This window comes from Schistocerca serialis, chromosome 4 (genome assembly GCF_023864345.2).
Source record: "Schistocerca serialis cubense isolate TAMUIC-IGC-003099 chromosome 4, iqSchSeri2.2, whole genome shotgun sequence".
NCBI lineage: Eukaryota > Metazoa > Arthropoda > Insecta > Orthoptera > Acrididae > Schistocerca > Schistocerca serialis.
The window spans coordinates 127,647,468-127,673,470 of record NC_064641.1 but is presented as its reverse complement, the minus strand read 5'-3'; the positions used below and the strand labels follow the sequence as shown (position 1 = coordinate 127,673,470).

General features: G+C 38.5%; 1 protein-coding gene across 3 annotated transcripts in view; it reads left to right on the top strand.

The window, feature by feature from the left end:
• The window catches only part of LOC126475006 (tyrosine-protein phosphatase 10D), a 338,696-nt gene that overhangs the window by 194,974 nt on the left and 117,719 nt on the right, over positions 1-26,003 (top strand). For all 3 annotated transcript variants that reach the window (XM_050102546.1, XM_050102547.1, XM_050102545.1), the window contains exons 2-7: positions 7,207-7,450; positions 7,652-7,758; positions 11,295-11,469; positions 18,375-18,478; positions 18,683-18,785; positions 18,871-19,039. In XM_050102546.1, coding sequence (XP_049958503.1) covers positions 7,207-7,450; positions 7,652-7,758; positions 11,295-11,469; positions 18,375-18,478; positions 18,683-18,785; positions 18,871-19,039 — 902 coding nt within the window. The remainder of the gene's footprint in view (positions 1-7,206; positions 7,451-7,651; positions 7,759-11,294; positions 11,470-18,374; positions 18,479-18,682; positions 18,786-18,870; positions 19,040-26,003) is intronic.

The following is a 26,003-nucleotide window of genomic DNA, read 5'->3' as shown; positions in this document are numbered from 1 at the left end:
GTGACAAACAAATAAAGAATAGTACGGTTTTTAAGTCTGCCATACTCTTGTCATCTGGCGCATTAGTCTCAGCTATCTCATTAAAGCCACCTACTATGTCTAAATATCAGAGTCATTACCTGAGAACCATTATGTGGCGTATTGTATAACTGACCTTACGACGCTGTTTCCAATTCGCCCTCTACCACAACACTCGGCCACATTTTCGCCGCGTTGGTTCGTTATGTTGAGCAACAGGGCAAACGTAGGTAATATGGCGAAGCGAATATTGTTTTAGATGCATGACTGCCAGCGACAAACAGCTTCAAAAATTTTACGATTAAACAAATATTATACCGCTTTCTCCAAACTGGTATTAAAATCAGGTTACGTAATTAACTTTGGTTTTTTTTTCTTTCTTTTTTTTTTTTTTTTTTTTCTCCGAGTACCAGCGTCAAGAGGAATTTTCGATACTAGCCTTCGGCTTTGACCAATGACATAATGCTGATAGTCGCCGTGACGTCATTGCTGCTTGCTTATTTTTAAAGTAACTTCGTTATAACATTAATTGTCATACATTCGTTGGTTTCGAAGGAATTATTTATTTAATCTCTGCTGGGTACGAAAAACAAAATACTGCTACCGTCTAACATTTTGTCCAGTTATCAGCCTCTTTCCCTTTATACATAATTCGTACAGTTTGTCGTGCCACTCGATTCGTTTTCTTTGCGATAAATAGTTGCAATTCTTCATGTGATAACTACGTCGATTGACTGTCAATAAGTACGCATATATTTGGATGTACGTGTAGCAGTCTCCGCATAAGCTAAGATTTGTGAACGATTTTTTTTTTTAGGTAGTGCTGTATGTCGTCTCCACTACAGCTTTAGAGCTGCGGTTCTCTGTAGTTTTTTTCTGGCAAATTATTACAGTTCTTGTCAAACCCCTTTTCGATTTACTACTGAAACTGGGTATCAAAGTCACCTTTTGAACTTAATGTAGCTAAACTTTATTTTCCAATACTAGTTACGATTTTACGATGAATAATTTTTTAGTTCGTACTGAGCGTCGTGTCAAAAGCTGTAGAACTTGTTCTTGCGATACTTGATTGATTTCTCCTGTTTATATGTGATTGCAATTCGAACATTTTATTCCCTTTGCAGTAAATTATCGTAATCAAAACTGTCTGTGTTATTGTGTTTCAAAATATCTCCAACGGTATGACGTAATAGTCGCCTTGTGCGTTTACGATGTTTGACGCATTTTCAGTAGATTACCTTCATAGTGTGTTAACCACCGCGAACTGCACGGCAGAAGATACGTCCTATTGTACCAATTATTAGGGTTTCTTCCCCTTCCATTCACTTATCGAGCGCAGGAAGAATGACTGTTTGAATGCGTTTGTCAGCGATATGTAGGGGGTTGTAGTGTATTCCTAGTCACCATTTAAAGCCCGCTATTGAAACTTTGTTAGCAGACTTTCTCGGGATGGTTTATATCGCCTCTGCAGACTGATTGCGCTTCCCCAGTATTCTACCAATTAACCGAAGTCTACCACCTGCCTTACCCACAACAGAACCCGTGTGTGAGCCCAAGTTCACTGCGTCACTGCTTAAAACCAGCCGCTAGTATCGCAAATTTCCCCTTTATCGTTGAATACAGTAATAATTTTTTTCTGTCTTTTTCATTAATTGACAATGAGTTTTAATTACTTTTGGACGGTCGCTAATGACCACGCCATCTCAAACGTAGTCTAAGAACTAAAGGCAAAGTGTTTTCAAAGGTGGGAGCTTGCATGAAAGCGGAAAACAAATTGTGAAAAACTTGTCGCCCTATAGAAAAAAAAAAAAGTGTTCTGGTGCAGATATTGTTGCTCGTGGTAGCTGCACAGTCTGACACCCTGTCACCGTTAGTGCACCCTCCTTTACTGAGTTTAGACACTGCTGCTGTGAGAAGCGATTTAATAATTCACATAGCTATAACACTTACCCATATTTTGTCATTATGGTGGAGATCTCACTGTACTCATAGTACCACTTAACTGTTATTATTGTTCTAATATTATGCATTTCTATCCAAATGGGCAGGGCCAGCTGTCACAGAGCTGTCAATCCTTTCTAGCTAGATAGTAGCTTGCTGTGAGTGGTGCAAAGGAGTTCAAATGGCTCTAAGCACTATGAGACTTAACATCTGAGGTCATCAGTACCCTAGAACTTAGAACTACTTAAACCTATCTAACCTAAGGACATCACACATCCATGCCGAGGCAGGATTCGAACCTGCGACCGTAGCGGTTGCGCATTTCCAGACTGAAGCGCCTAGAACCGCTCGGCCACAACGGCCTCAAAGGAATTCCCCAGTTTGGTAAATTTGAGACGGGATTACCAGTTCGGCACATACCTGACAAACAACGGGAACCATATCAAAAACCTTGGTTGTCTAATCGCGCTCTCCAGGGAGACACTGGATGCTGGAAGTCGCAAGTGGTCGTCAGAGTTCAAGACTTTGGAAGACATTCGTTGTTTTGGTTTGCTACCAACCGTAAACCAGCATATTGTGCAGAGTACACTGGTATTGTTGGCCCCCATTCTGTGTTGTGCTGAGTTAACGTTTCCCGTTTACTAGCTGCACGTGCAACATGTGCTCTCGTATACAAAAGCAGTGCTGTCTCCCAAGTTAGTACCTTCGATTTGTGCCTTTTCAGAAATGGGCGTATTTCAGAAGACATGTCAAACTTATTGCTGCAGTGCGTCTGGATCAGCACGTCGATCACGAGTGGTTATAAGGAGGATTGTTACTGCAACTATCGCCTCACCAGTTCCTCGCCCCAAGAGACTTATCTGGTCACTGTCTTGAGCATATGCCCTAGCTTATTTTTAACGGCCGAGTTTAACCGGCTGGAATTTCCGTGTCCGAGTGAAATAATGGTTCATTCTGACCACTTGAATTCAGAATGCCCTCACGTAATATTTCAGACAGAAAAGAGAATCGCAGGCGTGAAGTTCAGAAGATGAACAGTTGTAATTACATATCACAAAAAACGAGGGATGGTGTTAAAACCCGTGTTTCTCCGCGCAGCGGGAGATGTTTTTCAGGTATGACCGCGGTATTATCTATCCCCCGTTTTGCGTCCGGTATTATCTATCCCCCGTTTTGCGTCGCATTGCCATGCCCTTGACTTTACCTGACTCACGGTGAGACGAAGGACTGCCTTGCGGCGGTTTCCCGGATGGATCTGTCAGCAACGGATATATCGGCCGGCAAGAACTACGCCGTGATCCTCTCCAGCACCTGCGCGGTCCCGGAACGTGAATCCACCATCTCCCATCTCAGTTGTCGTATTAGAAATTACGACTACACGATAACAGCGACGGCTCGGCTACTTTGACCACTGACGTTTGTTGCCAAAAGTACGAAAACTATCGCAGAATCAGCGTAACAGCTCATGCATCCAAGCTGCTGACAAGAATAACATGGAGAAGAATGGAAAAGAAAATTGAGGATCTATTAGACGACGAATAGTTTGGCTTTAGGAAAGGTAAAGGCACGGGCACCAGAGAGACGGTTCTGTCTTTGCACATTAATTGGATATGACGCCCAAGGAAAAGCGATAGACAGTCTAAAATGTTTCCAGAATGAAATTTTCACTCTGAAGTGGTGTGTGTGCTGATATGCTTTGGTGTAAGATGTTTCAATATGTTCGAAATTCTCACAAAAATAGTGGGTAAACTACAGTGAAAGACAGATAATATACAATATACGGAAGAGCCAAGAATGAAGTATTATTAAAAATGATGTGACACAGGATGTAGTCTTTCACTCCCCACTGTTCAATCTGTACTTTGAAGAAGCAATAATGGAAATAAAAGAAAGGTTCAAGAATGGGATTGAGAGTCAGGGTAAAATGATATCAGCAATAAGATCTGCTGAAGACATTGCTGTTCTCAGTAAAAGCCAAGAATAAGTACTGCAACTGTTGAATGGCATGAACAGTCAAATGGGTACAGAATATGGATTGAGAGTAATCCAGAAAAAGGTGAAAGTAATAAGAAGTAGCAGAAGTAAAAATAACCAGAAACTTAACATCAAAATTGATGGTTTTGAAGTAGATGAGTTAAGAAATTGTGCTACCTCAGAAGCAAACTAACCTACGGGGGACAAAGAGGCAGACATAAAAGGCAGACTAACACAAGCAAAGAGGACATTCTTGGCCAAGACAAATTTACTAGTATCAAGCATAGGCCTTAATTTGAAGAAGAACATTTCTGAGATGTAAATTGGGAGCACAGCATTCCATGTTAGTGAATCGTGGACAGTGGGAGAACCAGGACATGAGAGATTCGATGCAGTTGAGATGTGATGCTACAGAAGAATGTTGAAGGTCGGGTGGACTGATAATGTAAGGAATGATGTTTCCCATAGAATCAGTGAAAAAAGCAATGAGTGGAAAACAGTGACAAGAAGCAGAACACAATAAAGGTCATATGTTAAGGCATCAGGGAATAACCTACTTGGTAGTAGAGGGAACTATAGAGGGGAAAAAAACCTGTAGGAGAAGGCAGAGATAAGAATTTGTTCAGCAAATAATTGAGGACATATGGCGCAAGTGCTGCTGTGAAATGAAGAGGTTCACGAAGGAGACTAATTTTTGGTGAGCCAAATCAAACCAGTCAGAAGATTGATGACTCAAAAGATCCTGTGAACAATCAAACAAAATTTGTGAATGGACTGGGGATTTCTTGCTAAAGAAGAGGGGCACAGCATGTTGTCTTGGATGTACTGTCGTCGAGAGAAGTGGAAGTAATGTCAGGCATGAACCAGTGAAGTGTGTTGGGACACTTACTGACCATTTAGTATAATTAAAGACCTTTCAGGTGATATTAATAGTAACATCAGACTTTTTTTTGCAGATGATACAGTTATCTATAATGTTGTGCTATCTGGGAGAAAAAACTGCACTAGTATTCAGTCAGAGCTTCATAAGATTTCATTCTGGTGAAAAGACAGAATGCAAAAATGTAATATCCTGTAACTACAATATTAATGATTAACAATTTTGAACCAGTCAGCTTGTACAAATATCTGGGGGTACCAATTTATAGGGTATGAAATGAACCAATCATGTAGGCTTAGTCACAGGGGAAGCAGGTGGACGGCTTCAGTTCAATGGCTGCCTACTGGGGGGTGGTGGTGGTGGTGGTGGTGGTGGTGGTGGTGGTGGTAAATTAAATAAATTACAACCAATAGTTGAGTATCTAACATAGGTATGTCAGTGTGAATTTAGAAATTACTGATCCATTAGTAATAAATAAACAATTAATGGAACATGACTGAATATAATCTTTCTCTTTTTATGTTACTCCTAGGATGTGTAAAGACATTTAATGGGCATTCCAACAGAATCCAATTAATTCAGTCGTAACTTTTAATAACTGTTAGCAAAACCTTAGTCCAGGATTTTGTGGGTTTTCTACAATACTGTTTGACATTTGTATGGATAAAATTGTTACAGGAATGGAGAAAGAACAAATATTTTAAACAAAAAAACTGTGAACAATATATTTTTGCTGATGATCAAGTATACTGTAAGTTGACTTGGAAGACTGTCACTCAGAAGATAAGTGAATAAAAAAAATTGGAAAGCTACAACATTAAGATTTCTGTACATAAAATGAAAGACTTGCAAATAGAATCAAACTGCTATGTATAAAACGTCTTGAGCATTCCGACTACTTCACAAATGAGTTAATATGTTAAATATTTGTCATTAAGCATGTAAAACCTGTATGACTGAAGATATGTGGCCCTAATAACGTTGATTTTATTAGTTCCAGATTACTCACCCATAGACTAATAAAAAAGACAAAACCAAAACTGGTAAACAGTTTTAAGATAGGCTACCTCTTCACACACTTATATATTTATCATGTCATATTTCATGAACCATCTGCCATACAATAATATAACCATGCAGGGATATTCAGTGGTACAAGTGGATAATGTCTGCAGAATGTGTTGCAAATGGAGTTAGTAGCAAAGAAGTAATAAATTACATGTCATGCCTGATATTGGAGTTTTACTACATGAACAGTGAAAATGTAATGAGCAGTAAACTGTTTTCCTTTCTTTATTTTGTGGGGGATGTCAGAAAGTAAAAGCTTTGAAAATGTTTGAAATTCTGTGTGAACTTCATTGGAAGTCACTACGTGTTTTCACTCTCAAAAACTGGAGGAATATAGTCTGGGTAATTTGCGTGCTTTGAGTTATGCCACCTCAAGACATAATTGTAATACTTGGCTTATATTGTTAAATATTTTATGTAAAATTACACTTAAAATTATACTTCTTAGTGAGTAGACAAAGAGAGCATTTTAAAATTTTAAATTCGGTCAATAATTGTATGAGATACTGAAAAAATAATTTATTGTTGACTCTGGAAAGTGTTAGATGGACATTCTGCACCTGGGACATGGTGGCCATTTTAGCCTTTTGGTAAAATCTCTCATAACACATGTTTAGAGAACTACAAAAGTTCAGCAGGTTAAATGGGTACATAAAAAGGAGTGTGAGGCTGTATAGGGAAACATCTAAGAATAAGATATTTTGTAGTGTCAAAAACTGCAATACAGTATGTTAGTGAAATGTGGGTTCTGAGAGAGAGTGGTAAAATAAGAATAAAAATGAGATTCCTAAGCTTTATTTTAGGTGTAAGATTCGAGACCAGATTAGAAGTGTTGACACATGCAAATCATATGTAGTTGCAAGTAATGTAGTGGAAAATGTGAAAACCTAATGACATGTAGTCAAATACACTCAGAGAGACCACCACTGTCAACATTCTGAAATGCACCAAGGAATAGAGATACTTGAGAGTGTGAGAACACAGGGGAGAGCATTTTTTCCATTGACTTTGGAATGAGGCTTAACCCAAACCATGATTTGGAAGCAGAACAACATGATGATAATTTAGCTATTGGGATGAAAGGATGTGGGAATGGGAGATTTTTGTACCTGCTTACATTGTTGTTTTGGTGTGTGTGTGTGTGTGTGTGTGTGTGTGTGTGTGTGTGTGTGTGTGTGTGTGTTTTTGTTTGTTTGTTTTGTTGCCACCTACTCTTCACTTGTGACACATGTCTATCATGATTTCCAATTATGTGCTTGCAAAAGATAGTCTAAAAAAATCATCTGTTTATGTACCTGACAGAATGCCTTTCTTTTATGTTACAGTTTGCAAGCTGTGCGGATCTTGCAATCCAAATCCCAGGGAATCTCAGTCAAGATGGGCTTTATCGTTTAGACTACTCACCGCCACATGGGAAGCCGGCACCAAATACTACAATTGCCTCAAAGGATATTGGAGACGTTATAGAATTTTCTCAAGGTCTTCCTGGCACAAAATACAACTTTTGGCTGTATTACTCAAATTCCAGCTTCCAAGATCTGTTGACGTGGACAGCTTCAATCACAACAGGTTAGTTACGTTCCTCAAAATGTGGGAATCCAACTGTATTTCACACTGCTTTGCATCACGCTGAAACATTGTAGAGTTGTATTATTCATTTTTGTATAATTTACATTTTTTAATGCATGTCATTGTAAACTTCTGAAATAATGATTTTGATCCACACAAGCTGACACATTATATTAAAAAAGAAAATTATGTACTCTCCAGCACCTGATGCACCAACCAATCTTTCTGTAACCGTCCATAGTGGTAAAGTGACTGATGTATCTTGGAGTCCTCCACTTGTTGGCCATGCCTCGGGATATAAGATTAAGGTACAGTACCAGAAAGTATTTAAATCAAGACTACAACTCATTAGTTGTGTTGGCATAAACAAAGAATATCTTTAAATTTAAAAGCTAGAGTGAACCTGTTGAAAACTTACTTATGTTTTAAATTTTGTTTTTAGTCAAATTTGTATACTTATGCCGTTGTATGCATATAAGATGGGGACAAATATGTGAAATCTCTCACTGAAGTATGGGCTAACCTTTTGAAGTTATTGATATTTTTTTATTATAATACAGCTTCTTCCTCTTTTTCTCTTTCTATTTCATATTATGTCATCCTTCCTTCTTCTCTTTGTGTTATTTTCTGCTCTATGCATTATCAAGATCAAGTGAGGTTTTGGTGGTGGTGGTGGTGGTGGTGGTGCTGCTGCTGCAGTTGGGAGATAACTGTAAATCTTTTCAGGAGTGAAGTTAAAGTTCCCATATGGCCATCCTGATTTTGGTTTTCCATGATTAACTTGATTTATTTCGTCTGAATTGGCTGATGGCATTTTCAGCTGGCTGTGGCCAATAACTTCCCACAAAGGTTTTACATTGAATAAAGCCAGCTTCAGTAATGTCAAAATTCATGGAATCTTGAAGTTCGACTTCCCCGCCAAACCTCTCCAGACATTCTTACTATGGTCCCAGTTCCTAACTTCTCTCAAATTTAATAATAATCTCCTCCTGTACTTTAGCTGGTTTTGCATTTTCATTCTTCAATTTCCAACTGATCCTGCACATACTGGCTGCACTTTTTCTCATAGATGCCAGTCTGATTTGCCTTTCCCTATGTTTTTCTTTTGGTGAGGGCAGTTTCTAGTATAACATTCTTTGATCCGCTTGTCCTCGAACCCCCCCCCCCCCCCCCCCCCCCTCTCTGTTTCATCATCTTTATTAATAGCTCATGCCCGTTTTCTTATAACTATGTGTGCCGTCTCTCTGCCTGTCTTCCTGCCAGCACAACTTTGCTGCTTTGGTGTATTAGTGTTTCACCTATTTGAGAGTTTGGCTGTGATGTGATCTGTCCGCCCTGCACTACCCTCGAGTTTTGTACAGTTCTCTAACAACTTCATTAAGTCTCATTGTGTAGGCCTATCAGAATTAACTTTATCCCAAAAAATTATCTTAAATTTCTGTTTGATTCCTTATGTGTAGCACAGTCCATTATAAAAACATTGTATAAAAGTTCTGTTACTGATCATTATTCTCTATTGTTGTTATCAAGAACAATGATTGAAATATTTATAATTCATGAGGTTGCTGCGTTAATCCAATGTCACATAATTGTTTCTTTTAAAATCTAAAGTATTCTGATTTGTCACAATGATTTTTATGTTCTTCGTTGACAGTTTCCTGTTTTCACACCTTGTTTGTTTCTTTGTGGCTGTTTTGTAATATTCTAAAAAAAATTATTTTTATTTTGTTGTTTACAGTATGAATGAATAATTTTAAGACCTAACATAAAATCGCTTTTCTAATTTCACTTATGACCTTCACATATACCAGTTTCTCGCAGTTATTTGTGAATTACATGTGTAATATTATTGTTAAAATTTTTTACTTGGCTGAAATGTTTCATTTGCATGTTCTTTCAGTATTATTTCTTACAAGCTAAACTTTATTCCTAATGCGTTCCTTTATGCAGGTATGTGCATAATTTCTGGCTTTGTACTGGTTCTTACTTTTTGCTACCTCTTTCTTTAATAATATTTCTTATTGCTAAGCATTTTCTGTAGTCTGTCTGCTACATATGCTCTGTATTTTTCATTTTTGTTGAAACATCTAAACCTTTTTTTCTGTATACTGGGAAACATTGTTCGATGGATCCTTTAAATGTCTGAACAGGGGATGCAGCCTGGTCATTTATAAAGTTATTGCTACATCATGGAATTAATACATTATGTAAAATAAGTGATATAGGACTAAGAACTAGTTTTAACACATTTTCATTACCTATAGATGACATTTATAGCAACTTCCAGAAGTATTTTGGAAATGTATGAATCTGTCCATTTTGTAAAAGCTCTGCAGTATTGTAAAGTGCTATTAATGGGGTTTGGGACAATTAAGTTACCAAACAAATCCGAATTTGTGAGTGTTCGGACTATGTACTGCACACCTTGATATTTATTGCTTATTACTTTATACAGTGTTAGCAGCTAACTACTGTACTGCACATCATGTGATAGGAACACACTGTATTACAACATATCATCTGCTAGTACAGAAATGTTTTTAGAGAATGTATTCGGCATTCGCTGAGCTCAATTTTTAGAAACTTATTGAGGAATTTTTGAAGTCATGTCAACACATGTAATATAGACTCTGCCCCTCACATATAGCTGTTTAATAGGGCATAAAATGTATTTTTTTCCCCCACACCAATAAATCTTCACTGCCCAGTACCATATTGTTTTGTGCTCGCTCTCATGATGATCATATATGGATATGTGAGTGCACGTCATACTTCAAGAGTTTCATTCAAATTTCTGTATCCATAAGTAAAATAATCCTAACAGGGGTGCAAATTCTATTCTTTCTTCAATTTGCACTTCTGTTTGTGTGTTTCTGTGAGAAGTGAGGAAGTAATCAGCCCATAAAAGGACCACACATTAATTAAAAACTGCATCTCATGATTTTGTTTGTGGTTAAAGGAAGTTGCATACCTGCACTGATGTGAATGATCACTCCATCTCTTAAAGATTATCAGGCCATTCAAACAGCTGTTGAAATCCCAGAATGAATCTTAGACTGTGCAGCAGAATGTGCACTATTTCGAAATTTTTGACACCTTAAAACTGTGCGCTGAACCAGCGCTCGAGTCCAGCACCTTGCCTTTGGCGCGAAGTACTCTCACTGATTAAGCACTATGAAACCCACTCAAGACCCGTAACCTGTCCTTACACCTTCCCTGGCATCTCTGTGGAAGGTACTGCCAACAGCTTGTTTCAAATATAAAATCATATATAGAGAGAAGTCACAGTATAAATAACAAACTGACAGATTAAAACTGTGTGCCGGACCGAGACTCGAACTCGGGACCTTTGCCTTTCGTGGACAGGTGCTTGTTAGTCGTGCTTGGGTAGCTCAGTTGGTAGAGCACTTGCTCGCGGAAGGCAAAGGTCCCGAGTTCGAGTGTCGGTCCGGAACACAGTTTTAATCTGTCAGGAAGTTTCATATCAGCACACACTATGCTGCAGAGTGCAAATCTCATTCTGGGCACAGTATAAATAGTTTGAACATTGATTTAATTATTTTTACAGTTTTCATTTGGTTTCAATACTCGTACATCTAAGGAATCTTGGCTGGATTCGTAGATATTTACTAACAACTGTTCATGACACAGAAATCACTTCTGAGCTACATTGTCCTCTCATTTGTTGTCCATGGCAATTATTTACTCTTCAGTTCTTGTTCCTTGGGATAATGATTGTTATTGCAAAGTGCCAACTTTATTATTGTATTCTCTTATTGCATTTACCTTACTTTTGATGTTATCATTGTATTTATCATTTGTTGAGTTATGTTTTTCTCTACAGGTTTTGACTATTGGAGACTCAAGGGAACCTTCCCGTGTTGTACTACAAGAGGAAGAGACTGGTCTGCATTATCGTTTGCAGAATCTCACACCTGGTGGCTCATATCAAGTCCAATTGCTAACTGTTTATGAAGGAAAAGAAAGTCTTGTATATATTTCAAGGAACTTTACTACAAGTAAGTAACACTCCATAACTGTTAGTCAGCATTAGTAATGCTGTGGCAGTTCTAATTATTCACTCCCTTTCATGTCATATGCTGAAATGTAAAATTTAAGGAATGTTCCTGCCCATTTATTATTATGAAAAGGATAGGTTGCTACCTACCATCTTGTGGAGATGTTGAGTTGCAGACACACACAACAAACAGACTGCACTCTATCCTTCTCATAGTATTGTCATTATTCCATAGTGTATTTTCTGTTATTGGATTTTGCTGTTTCTCTTGAGTAAATATAACAGCAACAAATTTCATCATGGAATATGTGTACAGGGATGGCAGAATTAGGATTCCAAGACATGTCACAATGGTTGAGCAATTACATTGGACACCTCGACCTAATCATGTAGCACTTTTCCCTCATTGTTTTACAATGCATGTAGCATTAACTCCACAAGATGCCAAAAGTAAAACCTTTTTAAGCGCCACATACAATTCACAGAGATTGATAAAGCTGATGTGTTTCTCAAATATATTAAGATGCAATTTGGAAGCATTGAGGCAGTGCATTGGGGTCTGGCTGGATGTGAACGTCATCTCCTGCGCGTAGTGGACAGACAAACAGATGCACATTGCCAGACAGTAATTTCTGTATCATTTGATAATGAAAGATGACTGGCTTATCTGACACCTGTTTAAGAATACCTCCCCAATGTGCCTGAAAAAGTGGCCTGTTGGCAAGTGGAATGCATCATCTGCATATGGTTTTTTTACATACTTTATCCCTGCCATCAGTGTGCACCGAAACTTGTCATCTTTGTGATCTGTTACCAGTGTTAATGATCCTGTATACTACAACATGGATAAAGGTACAGATGTAGTGGTAGCTTCTGTTTCCTGTACAAGTGAGGAAATCGTTATGAATGGCATGACATCTTCCCGTTGTACACTTGACTGTCATGCCACTGTTCAGTGCATTGTCTGATAGCATCTTAGTAATGTCCAACACTCCAAAATATACCATCCTCTGTGTAGATGGTAGTGCTTCTTTTCCAGCACAGCAGCTATATCTAATGCTCTTAATCAGGGATGAATATCTTACAACAAAATATGTAGTGCAATGATTGGAAAAAGAGGTATTAAGGAAACATTAATAGGAGCCAGAATACAATAATAGAAGTTGTTGGGAATGTTATATGCTGGATCCATCTACTGGAGGAAAGAGAAAGTAGAAGAATCTTTTTATGAGTCATGAGAATCGCGTTAAATTTATTGAGAATTTTGCAACAATGAACATCTGCTACATGTATTGGAAGGCACACTGAAATACAGCTGCCAGTACAAGCACTATATTTTGTCAAGCACAGTGGGTAAAGGTACAATATAGTCCAGAAACACAATAATAAAAAAAAAAAAAACATTGGAGGTATGATTTAAACAACGCCTTCAGTCACAACTTTTTCACGTTTTATTAACTACACAATGCATTTCGGACCCTGTGGGTAGATCGACAGGTTTTATTTGTATTAGTACACGTTTCATTTCTTCTCCTGAATGAGGTGAAATGCATATTCCTGTAATGAAAAGGTTTAATGCTAGGTTATGAATTTCGTAAGTCGAATGTGGAAAATATATGCAAAACAATGGAAAATGAACAGTGTAAACTTACATCCTCACCCAAGGAATGCATTTTTAATGTTTTAGTGCCGGAAAACATTCTTTTCTCTGTCATTTTAGCCCATGTCACTTCATTCAAGATGTACGTTTGTACACACATGTTTATAAGTACTTCACAGATGTTTTTGTACATGATGTTGTCAAAGATGAATTTATTCATAGTGCTAAAGATATAACTATTAAACAAGTGACATATGCAAGAAATAACTTTAGAATAGGTTTTTAAAATTACTGAAATAACTATTGCTTGTGAAATATGTTTGGTCATTTAACATAGATTCTGGTTTCTTGATTTTGTGGAGGTATATCTCCAGTTGTTCTAACAGACTTTGGGTCTTACCATTGGCTTTGTTATGTAGTATTACCAAATTATTTTCTAGACTGTTGATGACATGTTTCGTTTGCAGCATATGTTGTGCAATGACTGATTTTTCGAAATTCTTGAGCCTGAAAGCATTTACATGTTCTTGAAAACGGGTCTTGAAGTTTCTGCCTGTTTTCCCTACATCGTAGGCAGGACAACTGGGGCATGATACTTTGTACACTCTGCTGTTGTAGTATGTGTGTGTATTTGATTTTACATTATGGATGAGTAGGTTTCATAACTTATTATTGGTTGAGAATGCAACTGTTACATTTGTTTTTCTTAAAAGGTTGGCGATTTTTTGTGATGTGGGGCACAGGTATGGGATACGAGCGAATAATTTCTCTTCTTTCACAGTGTGTCCATTCATGTATTTGTGTATTTGTCTGCCTAAATTGTCAATTGTTTTGGCTGTGTAGCCATTGCTGATGGCAATGCTCTTTATTGTATCTGTCTCATTCTTGACAGTGTTTCCTTCTAAATCAAGGGAGTGTACTCTGTGTAGCATGGACCTAAATGCAGCATGTTTCTGTGTGGTAGGATGGCATGATGAGTTGTTCAGTGTTATGTCTGTGTATGTGCATGTTCTGTATATGCTGAACTTGTGGTTTTGTTGGTGGTTGGCGATTTTAAGATCCAGGAAGTTTATACTTTCATTGTCCTCATGTTCAATTGTGAATTTTATGTTTTGGAGGAAAGAATTGAATACTGCTAGTAGTAATTTGAGCTCACCTTTTGTTCCATCAAATAGCAGCAAGGTGTCATCAACATATCTCCAGTAATATAATATTTTACTTTTGAGTCTATTGTCTTCATTAAAGAACTTACTTTCCAGATGATTGAGAAATATGTCTGCTAGAAAACTTGAAATGCTACTGCCCATGGCGAGACCCTTATTCTGTTGGTAAACTTCCCCATTAAATGTAAAGTAAATGTGAGACATTATTAGCTGTAACATGTCCTTGACTTCTGATATTTCTGCAGTTGACAATGTTTTATGTTTTATTAAGTTTTCAAGGATTATGTTTATTATTTCTTCAGTTGGTACGTTTGTAAATAGGTTAGTTACATCAAAAGAGGCAAACCTGGCACCTGCAGGAATATTTATGTCCTTAATTTTAGTTGCTACTTCATTTGTGTTCTTAACTGAGTATGATTTATCAAATGTATAGTACTGTTTCAGAATTTCATTCAGTAATTGGGAGACTTTGGAGGCAGGTGTGTTTTTAGAATTGACAGTGGGTCTTAATGGAACATGGGGTTTATTGGTCTTAGGTTGAGTTCTTAGTCTTGGGGCTGTGGGGTTCATTAAAATGAATGTTTTTTGCTTGTTTTTCTGTGAAGAGGAAATTGTATTTATTGACCATTTTTCTGATTTTGCTTTGGAATTTTATTGTTGGATCTTGTTTGAGCTGTGCTATGTTGTTTTCAGAAAAGAAAGTCAGTGTTCTAGTGATGTATTCATCTTTGTTCATAATTACTACAGAATTGCTTTTGTTAGCTTTCAGAACCAAGGCATTGTTATTATTGAGTTTCATGTTTATGCTCTTTACTAGCTTTCTCTCTTGATAAACTGCTTTGGAGGTTTCATTATGGTTACTTATGCTTTTATGAATAATTTTATTTATGTTGTGTGCTAAGACAGTCTGTTCAGTCAGCTAAATTAGCTGCTTTTTTAGTGTGTATGATGAGATTTTTGAGGTCATTGTTACTTAATCTGGGTTTTACATTGTGCTTTAGCCCTTTCCCGAGTAAACTGTGTTTTGTTGGATGTTTAGTTGTTCTGTTGCTGATGCAGTTTTAGTTGCAAGGCCTGTGTGTGATTTCAGTCTGCATTTTGTTTACGATACTTTCAACATTCTCTTCAGCAGCTTTTAGTTCTAATAGGTGTAGTGTATTAGCTAATTGTAAAAATGTGTTATAACAGCGCTTAATAATATCTTCTTTCTTCTTATACTGAGCTTTAACTCCATACTTCATCCACATTTATATCACATTTCCTTTTCGCAATCTGGGCTGCAGCTTTTCCTTCAAAGTGTATAAGAACCATAATTTGAAAAACTTTTGACTACTAAAGTACCTGCAAATGTGGATAAGTAGTTGACCACATGCCCTCTTTGACAAATGCTATTTACTTCACTTTTTAAACAGATAAAGAAGCTTGCAGTTGCTATGCATCCTAATTTCATGATTTCTAATCTATATTCGCAACTCTTGATGGCAGAACTTTATCATCCAATATTTCTCAAATTCTTTGTTGAAAAAAAGTTTCACTTTTTTTCCTAACAATATTATGAAAAGGAAACTTACTTCTCACCATATAGTGGGGATGCTGAATCGCGTAGAGGCACAACAAAAAGACTCACAATTAAAGCTTTCGGCCGTTAAGACCTTTGCCAATGCACGCATGTGTGCGCGCGCGCACACACACACACACACACACACACACACACAAAAACACTGCAGCTCAGGCAACTGAAACCACACTACACTGCTAATTATGCTTTCATTGGCAGTGTGGTTTCAGTTGCCTGAAGTTGTGTGTGTGTGTGTGTGAGAGAGAGAGAGAGAGAGAGAGAGAGAGAGAGAGAGAGAGAGAGAGAGAGAGAGAGAGAGAGATCTATTGTTGACGAAGGCATAACGACCAAAAACTTTAATTGTGGGAGTCTTTTTGTTGTACCTGTCTGCGACTCGGCCACTATATGGTCGGTAGCAACTTTCCTTTTCATAATTTTCTTACATTCTGTGGTGTCACCGCCAGACACCACACTTGCTAGGTGGTAGCCTTTAAATCGGCCGCGGTCCGGTAGTATATGTCAGACCCGCGTGTCGCCACTATCAGTGATTGCAGACCGAGTGCCGCCACACGGCAGGTCTAGAGAGACTTCCTAGCACTCGCCCCAGTGGTACAGCCGACTTTGCTAGCGATGGTTCACTGACAAAATACGCTCTCATTTGCCGAGACGATAGTTAGCATAGCCTTCTGCTACGTCATTTGCTACAACCTAGCAAGGCGCCATTATCAGTTGCTATTGATATTGTAAATAATGTACAGACAAGAGCTACATTCAACATTAATGGATTAAAAGTTAAGTATTCCACCAAGTACCACCTTTTTTTCTGAAGTCTAAATACCTTGTCATGTTCCAGACCTCACACCAGCCTGCATGAGCTTAAACGCATGCCTTTCGGCTTCCTCCAAACCCCATGGGTTGGCTCCTGCCAATCCACAACACATTCCATCCTGGATTTTCCATTGTTTCACTTTCTTTTTTCATCAGACTTGGGTAGAGGCAGGAGTCTGGTGATTTCCATAAAGATGCCTTTTGTGGATAGCATTTTTTCAGGTGTAACATGGACTTTGAAAGATGTTTTCCGGACAGGTTTTAATACCATGGATTTACTGGCGTAACTGTAACTTTTATTTCTGTGAGAAGGAAGTGATTGCCTCGAGTCTTTTGTCCTGTAGATATAATTTTTATTTTCCATGAGTACTGTAAAGAAATCATGTACTAATTGTAAAATAATGCATAATTTGATGGTAGGAAATGAAAAGCTTGTGACTCCATCCATCTGTGAAAGCCTCTTAATTCCATTAACTTTTTATGAAAGAGAGATTTAAAAGTGCATGGATTTCTTTTAAGCTGTCAATACCTAGGCTTCTTCTGTGTAGTTACACATGTAGCAATGTTTTATGTATTACTTTATATTATTTTTTAAGAAACTGTCTTTGCTTCTCTTGTAAAATTTGACAAAATGGAGTTTGAGGTACTCGTTGCCTACCATCTATATATTGCAACCACTGAAATGTGAATTGCTTTTATATTTTGTGATTATATGTTTAGCAGTGCATTGTGTGTATGTCTGATACTATTTGAAAACAGTGCTTGTGAACTAAACATGGCTTAACATTACTCAGATAAACACTAAGTTGAAACATTAAAGCCAAGGTTACCTGACACTGTGTTCTTAAACTCAAAAAATCGATGGTGCAAACTAATTCATTGAAGCATAGCTATTTACTACATGATGTTTACCCTTTATTGTCAAAGTCAGGCATACTGTGAAAAAATAGCTACAGCACAGGTTTGAGGATTATGACATACTGATGTCAATCATCCTCACAAAATATGAAGTTTGTATCTTTACTGTTACTTTATGTAGTAATGGCATGTCGAAGGCAATGCTGTCGCCAACCTGAGGTTGGTTTCAACACCACAATACTATTCTAGTCACGATCAAATCAGATACAATGTATCCCTGCCTTTCTCTGACCTTTAAACTAACTTACCCAGTCAGGTATGAAGCACCTACAGTTTGATGTAATCCATAAACCATAACACAATTTGACATTTTTTGCTTATATGTGTCATTGCTAGTGGTACTAAATAACAGAAAAAACATCCTAGAACTGATGGGGAACTGAACATCAGACTTTTGGTATTTGCCATCAATATTTATCCACATAACCACCAAGTCATTTGCATGCTATGAATAACCAAGCAAAAAGTGTGTATGTTGAGTTGGGTTGCTGTTACAAGAAGTAATCATTGTATGTATACATATCAGCTTAACTAATGTGCAGTTTTATTACTTTATTTCATTCTGTGATTGACATTTTATCACTGTTGCATTGATATGTTGCCTTTAAATCTGCGGGGGAAAGTCAGAGTTAGCATTCTAGGAAGTTCTTATTGTTAGTAACACACAACTTCAATAACTTCTTGAGCTGTTGTTTCCTATATCTGCTTCGTAAATTTGTGACACTTCCATGGTTTGTTCATGATACGTGTATAGGTTCACCAAGCATCCAACATACCTATTTTCCATATAAGAGAAATTTATATAAAGGGTACAAGTAACACACATTTTCCTTTTTTAGAACCTAACACACCAGGAAAATTCATTGTTTGGTTCAGAAATGAAACTACATTACTGGTCCTGTGGCAGCCACCATACCCACCAGGCATATTCACACACTATAAGGTCAGTTGTGACAAACTCACTTGTCTTTTTCCTTTTCCATTTTGTATTTTGTTTACCATCATACCTTTCCATGCTTAATACTTAAGTAAGGAGTGTTCTCAGTGAATATTGTCACAGTTGCTTGTGTATATATTTTGCACATTTGTGTATTAATTTACTGATAAATTGTTTTAAAAATTACATAATAGCATTGTTGTTTTGAAGGTATCCATTGACCCTGATGATGCTGTGCAGAGTGTTTTGTATGTGGAAAAAGAAGGTGACCCTCCAGGGCCAGCTCAGGCAGCTTTCCAAGGACTGGTGCCAGGTATAATGAGGCTTTTTTAAATCCTGTGCATTTGAATATAAATTTATCCTACTGGTTAACAATGTTTTCTGTTACTTTTTTCTAGGACGAGCATACAATATTTCTGTACAGACAGTGAGTGAAGATGAAATATCAACACCAACAACAGCACAGTACAGAACAGTTCCCCTAAGGCCTCTAAATTTGACATTTGATAGATCTTCTATAACGGAGACATCATTTAGGGTAGAATGGCAGCCTCCCAAAGGAAAGAGGTACTATTATTGCTTTTTATTTGTATGTGTCTGTTCGCATAATTTGCTTGTATGTTTTGTCTTTTGAGAAAGAATAGGCATAAATGAATGTGAAAATACTGAGGTAGAGAAAATAAATTTCTTGGAGAAGAAGAATAAGAAAAATCCAGCAACACCTGCAAGGGTAGAAAAAGAATGTAACATAAGCCACGAGAGGACAGGCTGATTTTCGTAACGCGAGTGGGTGCGTGGCATTTTTAATACACATGTAAAAAAAGCTGTTTTTGTATTACTAAGGTAAACATGTATTAGCAAAATCACAGTTTAATCTTAGTTTAACTAACCAATGATAAAATAAACTTTTATTATATGAGCTAAATGACTGTTTAATTAAATAATAATAATAAAATAAAATAAAATTTAATTTTATCACTCTGTTGCCTTGTTCATGTGCTGTCACACAGTAACGACCCACTTGGAGTATTAAACGGTGCAGTTGCATTAGGTCCCCACCTAACACTTATTCAACTACTAATTGTCTCGCAGGCAACTGCCTCATTAGGGGATTGTGCTTGTAACTCAGAATATGGGCCATTTTCTTGCACGGATTGTAAAGTTTTTCTCACCTGGCTCGCTGTTTCTTTTATATTACTGCTGCTCTCTTGAGCGTGTAACGACACAGATTATCACTGTTGCCATTGTTAACCTACAGTGGAATGGTACGAAACAATGTTATTTGTGGTTGGCGCACTTCACATGTAGATGTGTCTGCTCGAGGGTTAATTACAGTCTTCAGAATCGGGGGTTCCTTCATCTGAGAGCTGGAGATGAGAAGTAAGAGAAGAAGAGAAAAATGATGTAGCAACAGATTTATACTGACTTTAGGGTGCAAAGTAAATCCATTTAACTGTAAATGTTAACACAGTCCTTACATACTGTATAGAATGCTTATGTAGATGTATATGGGGAGGTTTCAGAGAGATTTGTGGTGAAACAAGTCTTAGGAAGACATGTTTCTGTGAAGACGTTTTACAGCTGAGTGGTGGGAATTTGAAAGAAAAAGTCATTTCTACCATTCACCGTGGGAAATATGGTGATAGAGCAGTCAGATCTAGGGAATATATGTGGAAGGTCATGTTGAGATAAAAATTGCAATAAGCACAACATAGTAGAGTTTGCTATTAGCAGGGTGCAGCACTTGCACAATGGTATAATTGGAGATAGGAAATTTTAATCTATCGTACTGGATAAAACAGATGTACGCTAAACGTAAAAAATATTTTTATTTTGTCCTAGATTTTTATTTGTTCGTCTGAAACATACTGTAAGTTCACTTTATAAACATTTTTTTATGTTTACTAACTAATAATTATTGTCCATCAATTGTATTTCATTGTATGAATTGCCTTGCTGAAAATGATCAAGCTTGTATATGTTGACATAAAGATTAAGATTTAGAACTATTAGACATCTGGCGTTTATGGATTCTTTCTTGTTCTTTTCTCCTTATCATATTTTGTTGTATATGTGGTAGAAATCAACTTCACATTTGTTGTACAATGTGATTCGCACAGTAGAATAATTTAGAGTGGTTCAATTGCAGCTTTATTGTTTTCTAATGTTGTCAGTTCAGTCACTTTTTATTGTAGTGTTGGTAGGCTTTTGTTATCAACAGTGCTTATCTGGGCACATGAGAAAGGTTTGACCTGTATGTTATATGTAGCCAAACCATTGAAATTTTACTTCATCCCATTCCCCCCTCCTCTGAAGTTATTCAGTATGTTGCTGAACTTAGTCCAACTAAAGTGGCCAGAGAGTGCGGTCAGTCATGTGTGTACAAGGCTAAAGTGGCCAGAGATAGTGATCATGTGTGTGTGAAATGTGCTGGGTTGTATGAATGTGTGTGTTTTCCTTTCTTTTCTGAAGAAGGCTTCAGCTGAAAGCTTAATGTTTAATAGTCTTTTCATTGTAACTCTCTGCAACCCAATGTGTCATCTTTACGGTGAGTAGTTATCTATCCTTTTCATAGCTGTTGATATTACAGCCTGAACTTCCCATTGTTTCTTCTGTGTGATAGGTATTTGTTGTGCATTTATAAGTGCTTGAGGAATTTTCTGTCTTGGCTAGCCTGCACTCTTTTCAGAGAAGCGTCTGTTAGTTTCACGCCATTTACGGCGTAACACGTATCTACCTTCAGACACTCACCAAGTTAAATACTGTTTTCTCCAGTTATTTTTTATACAGTAATAAGAGTGATGTGTTGAGACTATTGAATTAACAAGGAATACTTTCTGCAGTGTAGTTAGTAATGGAATTTAGGAGATGACTTAGTTTACTTCTAAATTCAGAGTAACTTGTTTCCTATGTGGATTCATCCAAAAAATAATTATTTGACTGTGTCAAGGGAAAATATATGAGAGCACACTGGAGTTTTTTATGTGAAAATTCTTGAAGCTTGTTAAAGAAGACAGATCTTACTGACATTTTACATCCTCATTCTTCAGGTCTTCATATTTGCAGCCCTCTGCCCCTAGAGGGCTCCAAATTGTAGCATGAGAAACAGCACGCTGTAGTAAAGTTTCAAATATGAAGAGTTTGTCCACACATGGAACGTCTCTTCTTCAGCATGACAGTGCTAGACCAGTCATGAGCACTGCAACATCTGCGACAATCCAGTGCCCTGGGTTCACTGTCTTCGACCGTCGTCCATACAGTCCCGACTTGGCCCCATCCAATTTTCATCTGTTTCTAAAACTTACACGTTGCTTTCAAGGACTTCACGTTGATACTGATGAAGTGGTGCCATCAGAGGTGAGGCTGTCATTCCATCAACAAAGTCAAACATTCAACAGTGACAGTCTCAACAAACTGGTCTCTCTTTGGTAGAAATGTGTTTCTTGCCGGGATGACCAGGTTGAGAAATAAATATGTAGGCATGCAGAATAACGATACAGAATGTTAATAACATTTTTTTTTCTAATGATTTGATGACTAAGAGTGTGTAAAGTGTATGTGCAAACTTCCCACTTCTCTTACACGAGTCGACTTACTTGGTGTACACAGCTGATCTTCTTCTTCTGGATAGCCGTCTTCTGGAATCTCTATAAACTTCTTCTCCGAAGAATGATGCTAGTTACAGGAACCTTAAAGACTCTCTCTCTACTTGCGAAATAATTAGGTACTCGAAGAATACTTTTCAACAGCTATCACTCTATTTGAGCTTCATAAAGAACTAAATTCATCCTTTTCACATAAACATTAGACTTCTTGTAAGTCACGCATATCATCTCACATTAGAAACAGATTAAAGTGCATTTAGCAAAGAATTGGCTTAACAACCATAACTCTATTACAAGCATATCATAAAATATGTCTTGCCTCCAGCAAGTCCAAGATAAGAGTTGTTTTTATTTTTTTTATTTTTTTATTTTTTATTTTTTTTTCAACGACTTCAGAATCTCAATTGTTCTTGTTATTTATAACAATGGTCACTGATACGATTAGCACAGAATAACCTAGAAGTTCCACAGTTCTTCTGTCTACTTTCACTACAACTTCCATGGATCGCCTGACAAGTACTTGTCGGTGCCGTTTATCCACCATGTCTACCCTCTGCTCGTGACTGATTTCATACTTGCACACACACAAACATGTGATGCGCATTAGGTAGGATTCTAGCATCCCACTCTAACATCCAAAATATCGTGTGTTCGAGATGGTAGAAGGCTGAGTGGTTCTAGAATTTACGTAGAAATTCTTGAAACACTACATAACAGCCATTCTGTTTTCTTACTCTACTTTGTTTAGACATGAGCATTTGTGCGAGGTTTTACTCAACTTTTCTAATATTTAAAAATTATGAGGACTCCCTTTCTTCTATCATAAACTCCAGGTGTTCATGACCCTTTCTGTTCCCTCTATTTTACTACCTTTCCTTAGTATGTACTGTTTTTATAATTCTTCATAGTTTGGAGGAACTCCGGACAAAATGAAAGTGTTGTCTAGGCACTCATAAACTTCCATGAAACATTTTAATGCTCATTGTGCATAGAATTAAAACTTTCCAGAATAATCCCTTCAAAATTCTGTGACTTTTATCATGATACTGTCCCTTTCCCCTAGGATCAGTACCTATACCTTGACCTTATGAGAGCACTTTCTCTTTGCATTCTAGTAGGTATGCCCCTTTATAAAACATTCCTACTTTTTAGGCCACAGGTCATAGGTCTTCCTATCTCCACGTACGTACGACTGTCCTTTATATTTAGTAAATGCCGGGTACGCCCCCCCCCCCCCCCCCCCCCCCCCCTTCTGAGTAGGCCTCACGGTTCATAACCCTAGTTTTTGTTTCTATGTATACTATTATTAAGTATTTTCTGGTAAAGCTACATATCTACTCTACTCTCCACATTCACTTACTAATATATAAAGTAATCCCTAGAATCCTCCTCTACTTCTCCACTTTTGTGCTCTTAGTAGATACTATATCTACCTATAATTCAAGACCTACTATCCTACTATTCATCAATTTTCAGAGTATTTATTATACTGACTTTTCTTAAATGACTATCACAATCAATTCCACTCTTGTTTGCGTTCTTTTTCTTTGCTCATGCCTCTTTTTTTGTGTGTGATGTAGAATCTTCATAGTCTTTGCATATATATATTTATATATAAACAAAGATGATGTGACTTACCATACGAAAGCGCTGGCAGGTCGATAGAAACACATACATACACACAAAATTCTAGCTTTCGCAACCAATGGTTGCTTCGTCAGGAAAGAGGGAAGGAGAGGGAAAAACGAAAGGATGTGGGTTTTAAGGGAGAGGGTAAGGAGTCATTCCAATCCCGGGAGCAGAAAGACTTACCTTAGGGGGAAAAAAGGACAGGTATACACTCGCGCGCGCGCGCGCGCGCGCGCGCGCGCACACACACACACACGCACACACACACACACACACACACACACATCCATCCGCACATACACAGACACAAGCAGGCATTTGTAAAGGCAAAGAGTTTGGGCAGATATGTCAGTCGAGGCGGAAGTACAGAGGCAAAGATGTTGTTGAAAGACAGGTGAGGTATGAGCGGGGGCAACTTGAAATTAGCGGAGGTTGAGGCCTGGCGGATAACGAGAAGAGAGGATATACTGAAGCACAAGTTCCCATCTCCAGAGTTCTGACAGGTTGGTGTTAGTGGGAAGTATCCAGATAACCCGGATGGTGTAACACTGTGCCAAGATGTGCTGGCCGTGCACCAAGGCATGTTTAGCCACAGGGTGATCCTCATTACCAACAAACACTGTCTGCCTGTGGCCATTCATGCGAATGGACAGTTTGTTGCTGGTCATTCCCACATAGAAAGCTTCACAGTGTAGGCAGGTCAGTTGGTAAATCAGGTGGGTGCTTTCACACGTGGCTCTGCCTTTGATCGTGTACACCTTCCAGGTTACAGGACTGGAGTAGGTGGTGGTGGAAAGGTGCATGGGACATGTTTTACAGCGGGGGCGGTTACAGGGGTAGGAGCCAGAGGGTAGGGAAGGTGGTTTGGGGATTTCATAGGGATGAACTAAGAGGTTACGAAGGTTAGGTGGACGGCGGAAAGACACTCTTGGTGGAGTGGGGAGGATTTCATGAAGGATGGATCTCATTTCAGGGCAGGATTTGAGGAAGTCGTATCCCTGCTGGAGAGCCACATTCAGAGTCTGATCCAGTCCCGGAAAGTATCCTGTCACAAGTGGGGCACTTTTGTGGTTCTTCTGTGGGAGGTTCTGGGTTTGAGGGGATGAGGAAGTGGCTCTGGTTATTTGCTTCTGTCCCAGGTCGGGAGGGTAGTTGCGGGATGCGAAAGCTGTTTTCAGGTTGTTGGTGTAATGGTTCAGGGATTCAGGACTGGAGCAGATTTGTTTGCCACGAAGACCTAGGCTGTAGGGAAGGGACCATTTGATGTGGAATGGGTGGCAGCTGTCATAATGGAGGTACTGTTGCTTGTTGGTGGGTTTGATGTGGACGGACGTGTGAAGCTGGCCATTGGCCAGATGCAGGTCAACGTCAAGGAAAGTGGCATGGGATTTGGAGTAGGACCATGTGAATCTGATGGAACCAAAGGAGTTGAGGTTGGAGAGGAAATTCTGGAGTTCTTCTTCACTGTGAGTCCAGATCATGAAGATGTCATCAATAAATCTGTACCAAACTTTGGGTTTGCAGGCCTGGGTAACCAAGAAGGCTTCCTCTAAGTGACCCATGAATAGGTTGGCGTACGAGGGGGCCATCCTGGTACCCATGGCTGTTCCCTTTATTTGTTGGTATGTCTGGCCTTCAAAAGTGAAGAAGTTGTGGGTCAGGATGAAGCTGGCTAAGGTAATGAGGAAAGAGGTTTTAGGTAGGGTGGCAGGTGATCGTCGTGAAAGGAAGTGCTCCATTACAGCGAGGCCCTGGACGTGCGGAATATTTGTGTATAAGGAAGTGGCATCAATGGTTACAAGGATGGTTTCCGGGGGTAACGGATTGGGTAAGGATTCCAGGCATTTTAGAAAGTGGTTGGTGTCTTTGATGAAGGATGGGAGACTGCATGTAATGGGTTGAAGGTGTTGATCTACGTAGGCAGGGGTACGCTCTGTGGGGGCTTGGTAACCAGCTACAATGGGGCAGCCGGGATGATTGGGTTTATGAATTTTTGGGAAGAAGGTAGAAGGTAAGGGTGCGGGGTGTCGTTGGGGTCAGGAGGTTGATGGAGTCAGGTGAAAGGTTTTGTAGGGGGCCTAAGGTTCTCAGGATTCCTTGAAGCTCCGCCTGGACATCAGGAATGGTATTACCTTGGTAAACTTTGTATGTGGTGTTGTCTGAAAGCTGACGCAGTCCCTCAGCCACATACTCCCGACGATCAAGTACCACGGTCGTGGAACCCTTGCCCGCCGGAAGAATGACGATGGATCGGTCAGCCTTCAGATCACGAATAGCTTGGGCTTCAGCAGTGGTAA